This window comes from Ixodes scapularis, unplaced genomic scaffold (genome assembly GCF_016920785.2).
Source record: "Ixodes scapularis isolate PalLabHiFi unplaced genomic scaffold, ASM1692078v2 PGA_scaffold11__112_contigs__length_91849675, whole genome shotgun sequence".
Classification (NCBI taxonomy): Eukaryota; Metazoa; Arthropoda; class Arachnida; order Ixodida; family Ixodidae; genus Ixodes; species Ixodes scapularis.
This window is the reverse complement of record NW_024609837.1, coordinates 16,111,610-16,126,421: the sequence shown is the minus strand read 5'-3', so window position 1 is coordinate 16,126,421 and position 14,812 is coordinate 16,111,610. Positions and strand designations below refer to the sequence as shown.

The following is a 14,812-nucleotide window of genomic DNA, read 5'->3' as shown; positions in this document are numbered from 1 at the left end:
CAACTTCCAGACGTAACGCATACCGCAAGAATGCTCGGACCGCCGAGGATGCTGGGAATCCGTGGGCGAAGACCGTCAAACGAAAGAAAGGGGGGCTCACTGTAGTCGGTCCAGGGCCTTGCCGTGGATGACGCGCAGCCTCTTGAGAAAGTTGAGGGAGATGAGCTGGTTGGAGCGCGTCACCTTCAGGTAGTCGCGGATTTCTTCTATCATGTCCAGGTTTGCCTCCAGTTCCTTCATGATGTTGCCTGCACCACATTGACAAGCTCGTTCAGCACAGGCTCAAGTCCAGTATGATACTAGGATGGGGCAATCTTGAACTCAAAGAGGCACGAAAGAGGATTCTGTGATAGTTTGTTCTTGGTCAAAACTGGTTCTATGGGCCCTAAACATCCTAAAAATCTAAAAATTACGATCACGCGACGCTGATTTCCTTATTTAAAATGTGATGAAAGGTTGGGACACACACCTTTCAGAGCAGATTTTTCCGCTCAGAAAAAAGAGGGCATTCCGCAGCAGCGGTGTCAGCGCGGTGACGATGGGTGCTCGTCGGCCAATCGCAAGCCGCCTCTGAGCGCCCATCGTAACCGCGCTGACACCTCTGCTGGGAAATGCCCAGCCTTTCCTGAGCGGAAAAATCGGCTCAGAAAGCGTGTCCCGACTTTTCATCACCTTTTTTTATAGGAAAATCGGTATGTCGCGCGACTGTAATTTTAGGATTTCTAGGATGCTTAGGGCCCGTAGAGTTAGTTATGACCAAGAACAGACGATCGCAGAATACTCTTTAGGGCCCCTTTAAGAGAAAAACATGAAAGCACGCAGCACATTACCCAAGTAATGTACAAAGTACATTAACCAAGCTCAGCTTGGCAAGAAATATAGAGAGAAGCGGCAGTGAAACGAGGAATTCTGGCTCAGCAAAATTTATAAGGAAATAAAATTCTCTAGTCGACGTGATTTCATTTTCGAAAATTAGTGAGGTCTGGCAAGCATTCTTTTTCATAATCTAAACCCTGAAACTGTTTCCCAACCCGTGACGTTTCCCAATTTCGCTTCTTGCAATATTTCGTTGATTAGGGTTCTGTTGCAGAGCAGCTCCGGCAACATCGAGGGTGGCACTTACCTCGTTCGCGAGCGGCAACACTGGGAATGCTGCAGCGGCGCAATCGAGCAAGCCTAACTTTGTCGGTCAATGGCGGTACACGGGTGACTTTGCATGCCAATTCACTCTTTTCGCCAGCCACGCCAAACTCCAGCAGCATATCTCAGCTTTGACAATACACACGAGCTGTCCTCTGCCATCGAAAACTATATTACGCAAAAATTCATACTGCTAGTTCGCAGCACAAAGTTTGACCACTAATGTGCTAAGAAAATAATGAAACAGCTCAATCTAGAAGAAGGTGCACTTGTTGTACGAAGAAAAGGGGGGTTGCGCAAACATACAAAGAATCGAACGTCAATCGAACGCAGCTTGCCAGCGGATTCGATATGCAGTTAGTGCGTGTCTACTTACCCGAAATGTTTAGACAGTACCTAGAGGAATTCCAGGGAGAGTGTGGCATCCATCAGATTGTCGCAGGAAGTAACGAGAATGGGGAAAGCGTTGAACAACCTTACCTCCTCCTCGTATCTGGATCACGAGAGAGCCGTTGATGTACGTGCAGCCTTTGACCCTCTGCGCAGACGACACACTGTCCACGAGGAGGCTGGAGCAGACTGCAAACCACAGAAGCACGTCTGTTAGAACATCCTTCACTGGCATGCCACTACTGCATGCAAACCCCACTTTAAAGAGAAACTCAACTCTCCCCAAAAAAGTTTTTAAGAAAGAGCCCGAATGGGAAACAGCCAATGCAAAATAAACTTTTCTTGCCAAAAAAAAATCTTAGTTGCGACGCACGTTTTGAGTTAGGAGCACTTTCAAACTGGACTTCTGTTTCGGGTCACCGACCTCGAAAGAGGCGAGTTTCGGAATGGTTTCCGACTTTTTCTTTTCCCGGGTGAAGGTGATTTTGAAATAGAAAGCGTTTCAGAGTCGCCGGCAACTCAAAATGCATCTTGCAACGTAAATATTGCGCTAAAACCTTCTCTTCTCTTGGGGAAAGATAGTTTTTCGAAATACAAACCCCATCTGCGCACCTAAAAAAATGCTTTCTCCAAGTTCCACGTTCTTTTAATGCTGTTAGCCCACTTTAAAGGGTGCCCATCAGTGCCATCCTGGCAGCGACATGTTTCAGTGGCGCCCTTTCACGCATCCTACACCTACACCTACCTACCCCCCCCCCCCCCACCCCCCCCCACCCCCCCGTCGCGAATCGGGACGGTCGGCAGCCAACAACGAGTTTGTCGGCGAGAGTAAAAAAAAATGTGGCAGAGGATCGGAGTCTTTGCGTCGTCGGACCGACACCATCAAGGCGGACAGCCCGCTGTGCTTTCACTTTTGTCAATGAGAGTCAACCGCCCTAAAGACGTCATAGTGATAATAAAAAGGAATGGTGCAAATGAGACCAGGGGCCCCATGCTACACGGCAGGACCAAGCGGAACCAAGGCACTGAGACAACGTCGTCTGCTGCAATTGGTCCACGTTGTGCCGCCGACCAATTGCAGCAGACGGCGTTGTCCCGATCCCTTGGTCTCGCTTGGTCCCGCCGTGTAGCGTGGAGCCCAAGGACAACCGAGGAGGCAGGCGCAGAGAAACAAACGAGGGTGCCTAACATGCCTCCTCCATTGCCCCAGCCCTTTTTGTGCCGTCGTTTCCCACGGCGATTCGCAAACCTGCCCAGGGAGGGAGGGGGGGGGGGGGGGGGGCAGGAAAGGGGGAGGGAGAGGGGGAGTTCTTTAACTTTTTAATCTCGAGAAAGCCCACCTCATTTCAGCCACAATGCGGCAAAGCAGCGCAGAAATCTGCAGACCTCGTAAAGAAGAAACGCCGCCTTTTCAGAGCGTCCGGCTCATGGCTAGGCGTCAACAGGCACTTCAGGCCTGCCAAGATTTAACAGGAAGAGGGACCGACAGCGACAGGAAGGGCGGACGCACTTTTAGGGCAGCGTCCTTGGCAAGGCCTGCAGGTGTAGTCATCCCTGACGTAGTTGCTGGGGCACTCCAGGGTGCAGGAACCGTTGAAGGGGATGTAGTGCCGGTACTGGGAGTCGCCGCCGTCCGCCTTGCGCTGCCGGCAGTATGCCTCGTCCACGCACCGGTGGCCCATGTACTGCGGGGCATGGGCGGCGGCATCACGCTTTGCCTCGTCCCGTTAAAGGGACGCTCCAGTCGTTTTTGGAGTTACCCATACAAATAGCATTCTCTGAGTACTCAAACTTTAGTCTTCACAGCATGCTATTTACTGTCTCGAAATGCAATATAGCTGTTGAAAAAAACCACAAGTGAAGATGATGTCGAAACCAACATTAAAACTTTGGTGCACTTCTCCAGCAGCGTGATGTCACAAATGGTACAGGCTTTCAGGTCGCACAGGTAGTCTTAAACCGAGTATGTCAAGCATTTTTATGTGCTTCTCGGTTAATGGGCCTCGAAGCATTTTTTTCCCACTATCAAACATCCTGTAATCAGTTTGGAACGGGCATCTACACTGTCCACTTTGTACAATTTCTGTCGTCACACTTTAGTGTTGCCAGTAAGGGCTGTCAGTTTGAGAAACACGATGAGAACGAAATCCAAAAATTCAACGACTTTGCAAATTTCTTTTTCTTTTGATGCAATACTTGGGGGAGTGGTACAGCCATGTCTAATGATGCGTTGAGCCAATTTTGAGGCAAATCTGCGACCATAAAAAAATTGCTGCAGTACCCCTTTAAAGGGGCACTGACACCCCAAAGGTCGTATTTATTTTTATTGTCTAAAACGATGCAAGTTGTAGTCATAGACACGCAAAAAAAACCGCATCGCGAAAAAAAATTTTCCCGCGCGCGCGCCTTTTTATTTTTGGCGTTTGATTTTCCCGCCTCTCGCCTCCTCGCTTCTTTTGATCGGCGACGTCAAAAATCAGGAAATTTAGAAGCTTTGTAGGCGACATCTCTATAACATTTAATTACGGCAATCCTAAAACATGTTTTTTAACGCAATTGCGAACGCACTACGGCCCTTCTTTTTGAAATACCAAAAATCGGGAGTTCGTTGTGGTGCCGTCTCCTGGATTTGTATCCTCCAACGGAAAACAGGCGACACCGCTCAAAACCGGTCCGCCGCAACGCCGGCGCTAGCCGGCGCTCGCTCCTATCCTCCTCGCTTTGGGTCGCCATGGCAACAGCAGGGAGTGGTGACAGGAAAGTGGACTCTCAGGTCTCCTCAATTTTTGACGTCAAGGCACCGGCGCCGATCGCGCGGGAACTTCGAATTCGGCATTTGGAAATTGTTTTTTTACTTCACGAATACTGAATTCCCAAATCTCAAATTTTGAGGGTAATGTCCCGGCATCGTTTTCAATCGTTTCGGATAATAAAAAAAAATATGATTTTGATGTGTCAGTGACCCTTTAAGGGAGTCGGAGAGAGTTGGACCTCATCACCGAACTTTAGAAAGTCCACCCATCACATTGGTGGATTGCCGAAAGCAGAATCGCATTCACATGCAATGGGGCGGTTCTCTGAATGTGTTTGTCGTTACGAGAGTACCCTGTGGCCTATTCGCGACAATTCCACTTATGACAACTTTCTGTCAGAACAAACACGTGTGCAGGAAGCAACAAACTTCGTGCGAGGCTTATTGGGCATAAATGCTAGTCCACTCGTATCTAGGTATCCTTCAGAATTAAACTAGGCTTCCTATCTCGGAGAGACTGCCCTTATGCTGTAGGACATCATTAAAACAAGCCAAATCATCCCCTTCGAAGATAAAAAAAAAAAAAATCTTTATCTTGGGGAGACTGATTTTATGCTGTACATTCCAAAAACCAACCAAATCCCCTTGTTCAGCAATCAAACGAGGTTTCAAATCTTGGCGGGACCGACCTCATGCTGTACAGCATCTCTAAAAGCCGGCCAAATCACCTTCTTCAGCAATCAAACGAGGCTTCATATCTCGGAAACACTGACCTCATGCTCTATAAGATCTCTAAGAACTGGCCAAATCACCTTCTTCAGCAATCAAACAAGGTTTCCCATCTTGAAGACACTGACCTCATGCTCTACCACATCTCTAAAAACGGGCCAAATCAACTTCTTCAGCAATCAAATGAAGCTTCATATCTCGGGAGAGTGACCTTACGCGGTACATCCCTAAAACCCGACCAAATTACCTCCTTCAGCAATCAAGCGAGGCTTGATATCTCGGGGAGACTGACCTTATGCTGTACAACATATCTAAAAAAAACTGCCCAAATGCTCAGCTAAGAGACAACTCACTCACCACGTAGGTGCTCGGGGGGCAGGTGGTGACGCAGCCGTTGCCGTATGTGTAGTGGAGGCACGCCGTGCACATGGAGAGGCCCCGGCCAGAGGAGCCGGCGCAGCCGCCCAAGCACTTGGGGTCGCAGCACCGGTCCCCCCGCTCATCGTCGCACGTCGTCTGGTTACGGTCGCAGCCCGGAGGACACACTGCGCCACGCGGCAGAGAATCAGCAGCAGCCTCAAGGAGCTCGTGGCGCCTTATAAGGTTATTTGGCTTTCAAAGTCTGTGCCTGCCCATTATACACTAAAGTCCCAAAACCAATTTGGCTGCCAAAGGGCTGTGATCGAGTCACCAGCGGTAAAATTATGTTCACTTCCTATAAATGCACTTGCTCCCAAAAAAGAGCCTAAGGAGAGATTAAAATATTTCTACAAATTGTGTTTGTTGTTTGTTTCCTCATCATCTTACACATATAGTTGCTTTCTGAAAGAGGCGAAAAACAATTTTAACTATTTTCTGCACATGGCATTTTCTAGAGTATTTAAAGCGTTCACTAATATCTACAATCCTTAACTGACAGATACCACATTGGTTGTGCGTTGAATGTCAATCAGTCAACTTACTCGGGTGGAGTTGTTATGTTCCTGACCAAAAGAGAAATTTCCTATTCCACAAGAATAGGGTACAGCTAGATTTTCTTAGAAAATAGAATGGAAATTAGGGACTTCCTTAATCCTTACAAAAAATAAAACAAAAAATGGGGCAGTCCATATAAAGAATTGAAGATCCCCAGGGAATATGAAATGTAGCTTCCTACCAAAAGGAAATCCTACGAAGAGAAAATAAGGAATGGCTAGGTTCAATATCCTTCGAAAACTTCCTACAAAGAAGTCCTTAGACCCATAAGAAAAAAAGAAGAATTAGAGATGGTAGAAAATCTCTAGGGAATACCTCATTTCCTACCGAAAAAAATTCTCTATTCTCTAAGAACATGAGATGTGTCTACATTCCCTATCTTTAGGTAATTTTTCATGGAATAAAGAATGGAAAATTAGAAATTCCTTAACCCCAATCGAAATAAAATAAAAATGGAGAATCATTAAAAAGAATAATAAGTGCCTGGGCAATAGGAAATGGCCTGTACCCAGGGGATGGAAAATATCTATATTCCCTACCAATAGAGAAAACAAATTCATTTTTCCTAATACTGAATGCCTAGATTCCCTATCCTTAAGAAACTTCCTATGAAATAAAGAATGAAAAAGAGCCTTTGCTGTTTTTTTAATTGAAAAATAAAATAAATCTGTAAATAAAAAAGGAATAGGAAATTCTTGGGGAATGTGGAATTCTCTTTGTGTTTTTAATGGGGAATACCTATATTCTTATCAAATAGAAAAATTCCCCATTTCTTAAAAATATTGTATGCGTAAATTCTCCCTCCCCAGGGGATAAGGAATTCCCATTGAATTATTGCCTGAAATAAGCAATTCCTTTTAACCAATGGAAAATTTTTAAAAAAGCATGGGAAAATTGATAAAGAGGAATGGAAATCCCTGGGTAACAGGAAATTCCCCACTCTTAGGGGCTACGGAATTACTACTCCCCTGCTCCCAAGAATAGGAAGGCTGCATTCACCCTTCTGGCAGCGCTCCCGGCTCCAGCAGAGCCGGCTGCCGCCCGTGCCCTGGGGGCAGTAGTCCGGGCACGGGGAGCACTCGGCAGGGTCCCTGTTGTCCTGGATGTAGTGTCCGTCCACCGCGTGGGGCGCGATGCGTCCCCAGTCCACCGTGTCAGCGTGGCACAGGTTGGGGTTCTTCTCGATGCGCACCGCGCCCCGCCGGATGTCCGTGAGCCGAGACAACCCCAGCTCCACCAAAGACTCCATCTCGAACACCACCAGGGCATAGTTCTGGGCAGTGGGAGCACCTTACGCTCAGGGACGCGGCGCCAAGGGTCCCCTACTCGGAGACTGCTACGAGCAGCAATGGCACAAAAAAGATCAGGGGCTTCTAAGTTGGAGACTTCGCGAGAAGGTCGGCAAGATCGCCGACCGCCACGTCTGACCAGTGCCAAGGTCACGCGTGACGCTGGCCATTGCGGCGGTCGGCTATGTTGTCGACTTTCTTGCCGAGTATCCAACTTAGAGGCCCAGGACAGTTGAGAAGACCCACACAGAAAGACAAACAAGGGCACTGACTTTCTGTGTGTGTCTGCTCTGTTGTCCTGGTCATTTCTGCACTGTTGCTGCCCGTAATGAACCACAAACTCTCCCCAGCTTCCATGTTAACAAGGTGTAGAGACTGGCTGAGCGCTTTCTTTCTTGAGGCAAGCTGGACCAGACCAGTCACAAAAGCACTCAGAGACTGTTGCAAACGGACAATAGAATTTACACAAGCTTGGTTACGCCGACTAAGACCAGGGGCACAGAATGTTTTGAATGGTTTGTGCTAGGTCTGTTTGGCTCAGATGAGCTCCGTCGGAAAACCGCACACATAAAAGTTACTCGACCCTGTTGCGCACACACGACCCTATTACTTCACTCTGTTGACACGCACATTAGAGGGTTGCTCGACCCTGTTGAACATACGGCAGGGTTGCTCGACTCAGTTGTTTGTGAACATGACAGGGTTGCTCGACTTTACACACATGATTTCAACTGGTATTACATCTTTTTGTTTTTATCACGTATGTACCACACTTGCCCTTTTACATTGTATAACTTTTTTCTTGTTTATTTACAATGCTTCTTTGACTGATGTCAAATGCTGGGCTAACTTTTGACCGTCAACCCTTTATTACCAAGGAGTCCCCTCAACAGTTTTGTTTGATAACCCGTTGGGACCCCTTCATCTTCATTTCTTCTTCTTCTAGTTGCTTTAGGGGAATTCCCAGTGCAATGAATATCAGTAAATGTTGTTGCTTTTCAAAAAAATGGTGTATGTCAGTGTTCGTCTCCCTTAAATGCTTTATTATTTCTTTCTCTGTGTTTGGGACTTCTGCTTGAATTAATATCTTACGAACTAACAACTTGTTTGAATATAAAAACATATTTTGAGTTGACAGGGCTGATCAACTTTGTTGTACACACATGACAGGGTTGCTCAACTCTGCTGCACACATGTGACATAGTTGCTTGACTGCGTCGTCAACCCCACTCACGTGGAAGAGTTCGCTGCCCCGTATGACAGCCAGGTTGGGAAAGAGGCGCCCCAGGGACTGCAGCCCGACTGCCCGGTAGAAGAAGAGGAAGCCCGTGATCTCCGTGAGCTGAGGGAAGCTCACGTTGCCCCAGAGCTCCTCGCTGCGGGTCAGCATCACCATCAGGGAGCCCTCCACCACCGAGCAGTTGCCCAGCTGGGACACCAGGCTGCTGATGCGGTTGCGCACCTCGATTCGGCCGCAGACTGGGGGAGAGGTTGCGTGATGGACACGGTTGAGGACAAGGTTGCGGGCAAGGTTGCGGGAACGTTTGTGCAACGTGGGGCCTAAGCAACAGGTGCATGGCTAGCAGTGCAGAAAAATTAATGATTGGCTTATGCACATTTTCACATCGCCAGCCTTCTACCTGTTCCATAAGCGGTAACTTTAGCGCACGCCCGCACTTCCCACATGTTTTATGTCATTCTAACATACAAGTTCAGCGGTTTTCAATGACTCTCGGCAAGTTTCTAATTAGAACCATATGTTTACTTCAACTAACTAAAAATTTAGGCAACATATTTTAGTCAATATTCGATTTATGACGGTTAGCCCCCCACATTATGTCCCACTGGCCATATAGATCACCTGCACAGACCGTATTAGAGTACCTTTTATGGCTGGTTTTAAACATCTCTCTTTGAATTATAATGAAACACCTTGCATAGACCATGTATGTAAAATATTAAGCCTGTTACAGCTCAGCTATAATGCCTAAAACACTTGGCCCCAAGATAGTTCTGAAATAATGGTTATTGTGCAAAATGTTTTAACATATATCATAAAAGCTAAAAATGCCCAGGTAGAAGTTACAGTAATTTTAAATTTCTATGTTTTGCATACTTTTAGACTTTCTTGTTTTGCGACATCACTACAGCGATGAGTAGAAAACAAGCATGTACACTCCCCGCGTAACACTGCTAGCGCAAACGCAACAATGTCCCTTTTCTGCCTTTTACTTGGACAGAGTATTGATGTGCACCAAATTTCACTGCTCAGGTTACTGCCCCAAATTATGACTTTCCACCACACTATAGTATTTTTGATGGCATCCATTCAATTTCAAGAAAGAAACAGAAAAAAGACAATTGCTTGTTTGTGCTAACAGTGTCGCGTCGTGTATAACTCTGAGCATAACAAACAAAAGAGCCATTAAATGAGCCCGAAAAGATGGGCAGGCTGTAAAGTCGTACTGAATTGCAAAGTTATACCGCTACACTCCAGAAAAAAATTATTCACATGAATGCGCTTCAGTTTAAAAAAAAAAAAAAGAAGTGAAAAGGTGGTTTTCAAGATGGGAAGAATCATAAGCAGTATTCAATTATGCTTCCAGATAAAGAATGTATTGTAACAATCATATATAGGATTGCCATTTCTGACGAAACGAGCACAGTGTTCAATTCAAATGTTACTAGTCAACAACTGTTTTACTGATCATCGGGGGACTTTGAACTCTGTCAGAAACCCTTGCATACAAGCCAAGCCGCATAAGGATTTTGGAAGAATTCTGCACCATGGATTCATAAAAGCCAAATAAAAATTGCCTGACCCATCTGAGTGGATAGAGTCACTGTGCTTAAAGCAGAAAACTTGACTATTAACTGCAGTGTGTCTATAAGTGGGAAACTAAAGAGAGCCACTGTGATATTGTTTTGTTGTGTGAACAAACAGGTCGCTCGTGGCTTGAAGTGTGACGTTCCAACCTGATAGCAGCACTTATCACTGCCGACCCTTTAACATACTATTATGAGGGTCAGAGAAGGTTCTTGATAGGTTAAAAATAGAAGGCTGCTTCACCGTCCACTGCCGAGTATTCCTTAGTGAACTGTGCCATATGTTTCAGGAAGGTACCACAGCCACTGAGGATGATAACAGAAGGGTTGCGTATGTAACTATAACTAAAAAGTTCAGAACAGAAAAAAAAAAAAAAAAGTTTAGTAACCATATACAAAAAAAAGAAGTGATTCGAATCCATCTGAGATTTTTCTCAGGCTGAGGAAGTTTTTAAATCCCTCAGCCTATTACAATTTCAAAGCCTACCAAAGTTTACTTCTGATAAATCCCAAATCCAGTAATAGAAGCGGCATCTGACCCTTTTTACCTGGTTTTGTAGCAGGTAACATATTCGTTTGGAGCAGCCACCAATGGTTTTGGAGCAGACACAAACATCTGCTACCAGACCACTTGAAAATGACTAGGTGATTGCATCGATTGCTGAATGGGTTTATCTTTGATAATAATCGAAATTTCCTTTTTTTTAGCGCTGAAGCACATTACTTTTTATCTTTTGTAATAAGAATAGATAGGACACAAAAAGAACACACAGCCTTCTTCCTTGGAAAAGGGGACACAGGTTCAAAATTAAACATAGCTCAACACCAGTTGAGATAAAGCCCCCCTCCCCTTTTGCAATCAGTAGCTTATTTAGCCCGTAAATATAATTCTCGTAAAATGCCTGCAAAACCAGCTAAGTAAATCTATGAATAAAAATATGTCCCCCTATGCCTTACGAACCTGCCAAACTCGAGATCACAAACTGCAAAAACAACACTCAACAAATATTATGAAAACCTACAGTGGTGCTTTAAAAGTGACACTGTGCTTTACCGGCATTGGATCCAGAGTTGAGTCAAAAGTTTGAAGCCCTTGACCACTGACCACTAAATAGGAACTACCTCGAATGAGGTACCTACTTAAATACACACACATTTTGTTTTTTTTATCCCCTTTCTTGACACAGCCTTTTTAGAGTTGGAGGTCAACCTACAGTCAAGACCAAAAAGGGTTGAGGTGTAATAGAACTCAGCATAACATCCGAGCCAATTGCGCTGACCCAAACGCGGCACCCCAGCGACGCGCTGGTGCGAAGCGGTGAAGGTTGACGCGGACGGCGCAGGTGCCACTGTAGACTGGGACCATGGTTCGTAGCCATGGCATGGAGGCATGTGGCAGACATGCTAATCATGTGATCTCATCACCCTGCTTCTGCATCATCACAGTAGCTGCCCATCCCCGCTATTTTGGAAAAAAAAACACCTTTCTGGAGACTTCTAGCTCCCGACGTCGCCGACACCGTCTGGAAATTCAGAGGGTGACGAGGCCGGCGCAGCCGATGCTACGATCCAATGGGATCAATCGAACAGTGTCCAAAGTGAGGCATTTGTCACCGTTCCGTACGTGTTTTTTCATAGGCTAAATCAATGACTTGCGCTTTTAGTACAGGTATTTGTGGTTGTATGTGTTTGAGCTTTCGACTGTGCTCTGACCCAAAACGAAACATATCTTGCGGTGAGTGAAGACACTGTGAAATGCATATTTGTACCATTTTCTTTTCCTCCTGCATTTCGTATATTAACCCCTTGTCTGTCTGCTAGTAACAAGTGTCCCTCCTGCCACCCCTTACAAACCATAAAGCCCGATCACGAGTGTGACTCGCTCTTCGGTTTCGGCGCTTGTGTAGCGCACTTTCTGGCAGATGGCAAAATCACTCCTGTTGCTCCATTTACCTTAGGCACTTTGTTCGTTTTGCTGTTAGACAAAAAGAGAATGCTCCATTTAGCCAAGAAAAAAAAAAGCAGTCGCTTGTAAGCATTTGCGCTAAAACAACATGGCCTTGGCACGGAGGTCCACTAGCCATCAAAGGGATACAAAACCATCTTTTTGAATGGAATTAATGCTTCATGCATATGTGACGGCCAATCCTTCGACCTTTCCAATTTTTAGGAATCAGGCGATAGTTTGATGGGAAGTGACGAGAGTGGTGAAATTGATGAGAATCCTGCAAGCATTCCGTCAACTTCGGCGTCTGCCCGTAAGTGGGACTCACATCAGAGGACCTGATTTAGAGCACGAATGACATCTGGAGTGTGTCTTCTTGTATTGGAAACTGCCCATTTAAAATAAAATTTTGTTGTGCGTTCATTGAAGAAAGAAATGAGTAGGCAAGGGGTTAAGGTCAACCAATAATAAATTAGTAGTATCTTTTGGTTTAGCTAAGTCCATCTTGGTGCAGGCGTGGCACAATTCTTAGCAAAAATGGCACTTTTGTGCAAGGTGTAGCAGAGTTTCATTCGTGGTGCAATTTGGTGCAAATAGCACAGTACTTCCATCACTGCAAGTCCAATGAAATCCGGAGGAGAAAACATAACTGACATTCACAAACACATAGAAAAACATTTTAAGTGTGAGCCATACCTAGAGAAACGCAGTCGGAGAACTGAACAAAAAGGTTGACTGGAAGTTATGCGAGTTTCCTACTCAAAGCACAGCATGTTCCCTTAGGCGTGACATGTTACGCTAGAAAGACTATGCAGCAAAGCAGAGCTATTTCTGCCAAGTCTTTCTAACGAATCCAACTAGACAAAAAGTTGCCAGAAAATATTCTCCAGGCATTTTATATACAAGACCCCTTTTGGACACAGAAAATAAAGTAACCATTCACTGGTCTTACCAAAGAATGCATGAAAAATTCAGAGGAAACAAAAAAAGGCAACTCAAAAGGGTTGCCTTTTGGAATTAAATCAAATTCAGTAGCAACAATCTTTTTTGTACTTGTCCTTTTTCCTGCAATTTAAAAAAAAAAAAAAAATTATAAACACTTCAAATTGTTTTGGGCAATTAAATTTTTATTATTTAAACTAAAGGTGCAGCCTCAGTTCAGAACCTGCCAGGTGTCATTAAAAAGCCGCTAAAACAGCTGGCTATCAGGAACCTCCAAAGCATGAGCCTCCATTTACTGCGTTGTGAAAAAGGCAGTAACTTTGGAAGTGTGCAGAGGCTTTGATTTTGCGGTAGCCGTGTCTTTACGGCCATTGAATCGTGTGCATCGAGGAAATGCCGATATCCTGTGATGCAAGTCCGCACGCAACCTTTTAATTTTTTATTTTTTTGTCTTCTTTCTTATTAAAGTGTGCTTCACAAATTAATGCTTCAAGACAATGCTGTGAGAAAATTTTTTTTTCAAAATCATCCCCCGAAGTTGATATTACAACTGATCCCGTCTATGTTTAGTCACCGATTCGACCATGCAATGTCAGTCGTCGTCACCAACTCATGGCAGTGCAGTCAAGTCGCTTGGTTTCCTGACTTTCCCCGTTTTCCCCCGATCATTCTGGCAAAATCCGTCGAGACAGGCATGTAGCCAGGATTTCATTTCGGGGGGGGGGGGGGGGGGGGGGGGGCACCCATGACAAAATGCTGTATGAGGGGAGGAAGATCCCCCCCCCTGGCAACGTGCCTGCGTCGAGAGGTTTGCTAATATGTCTAAATTCACCAACAATGACAACGGCAAATTACAGCAAATTGTCACCTCCCATGAGCTCCAAATTAATAGCAACCCTTGCAAATGGGGTGACCCACCACAGTTTTGCTCATTACTCGCTTATTACTCAATTTATTAATACTTATTACTATTTATTACTCATTACTCAATAGATAGTTCTGTTTGGTAACAACCGACAGAACTATGTATTGAAACACTGAAAAAGCTGTGACCCAGCCTTCCAAGACCACGAGACGACAAGAGCATGCATCCAGGTAATGCCTACTACCAAACGTCCCTTTTTTTCACAATGCATAAACTGAATTCCCAGAAATTTCTTCGACTTTCCCCCCAGGCTAGGCTGACCAAACCCCCTAACAACTGCAACCATCTTAACAACCACTGCTCTAAAGTCCTACTCAAAAGTATAGGGCTTCAGTTGAGCATTGACCAGTCGGTCGCAAGCTGTGGCAGGGAATTCTTACTCTTTCGGCCAGGGTCCCTGAGTGATTGGCTCTCTGGTGCCAGGTCCACAGATGCTCGCTTCTGGAGTGCCGCCATGCCTGCGGACAGAGAAGCAACGTCCATCAAATCGTGGGAACCTAGACCGCAAAAAAGGACTAGCCCACACGAGATAGTCCGAGAAGAAGCCGGGCAGGGCTAAGCGTGGGCAGCGACTTCTAAGGGCCACGAGGCAAAGGTTGCAAGAGGGACATACAACTGTTCCGAAATGCGTCCTTGGTGCGCTGGAACGCAAGGAGGGGACACACAGGGAATGCCCAATGATGAGGCAGTCGAGGGCGCGCCATTTTTCACCAAGATCGGGGGAAGCATGTGGACGCATTAAGCGGGTAAACAAACGCACGAAGTGTGCACAGAGCAGACGAGCTTGCACGCTGTATACCGCATGATGCGTAAGAAAGGAGGGTGTTGCGGACCATTAGAGTCATTCTCAAAATAGGAACCAGGATGCTGAAAAACGACACGCTTTGTGTGAATGTTTT

The 14,812-nt window shown here is 45.6% G+C and overlaps 1 protein-coding gene across 1 annotated transcript in view; it reads right to left on the bottom strand.

Moving 5' to 3' along the window:
- LOC8043288 (insulin-like growth factor 1 receptor) overlaps positions 1–14,812 on the bottom strand; it is a 114,173-nt gene that overhangs the window by 28,250 nt on the left and 71,111 nt on the right. The window contains exons 3-9 of the mRNA XM_029972774.3: positions 14,294–14,371; positions 8,510–8,754; positions 6,986–7,259; positions 5,369–5,556; positions 3,041–3,215; positions 1,621–1,719; positions 101–248 (exon numbers count right to left, since the gene is read on the bottom strand). Of these exons, the coding sequence (XP_029828634.2) occupies positions 101–248; positions 1,621–1,719; positions 3,041–3,215; positions 5,369–5,556; positions 6,986–7,259; positions 8,510–8,754; positions 14,294–14,371 (1,207 nt within the window). The remainder of the gene's footprint in view (positions 1–100; positions 249–1,620; positions 1,720–3,040; positions 3,216–5,368; positions 5,557–6,985; positions 7,260–8,509; positions 8,755–14,293; positions 14,372–14,812) is intronic.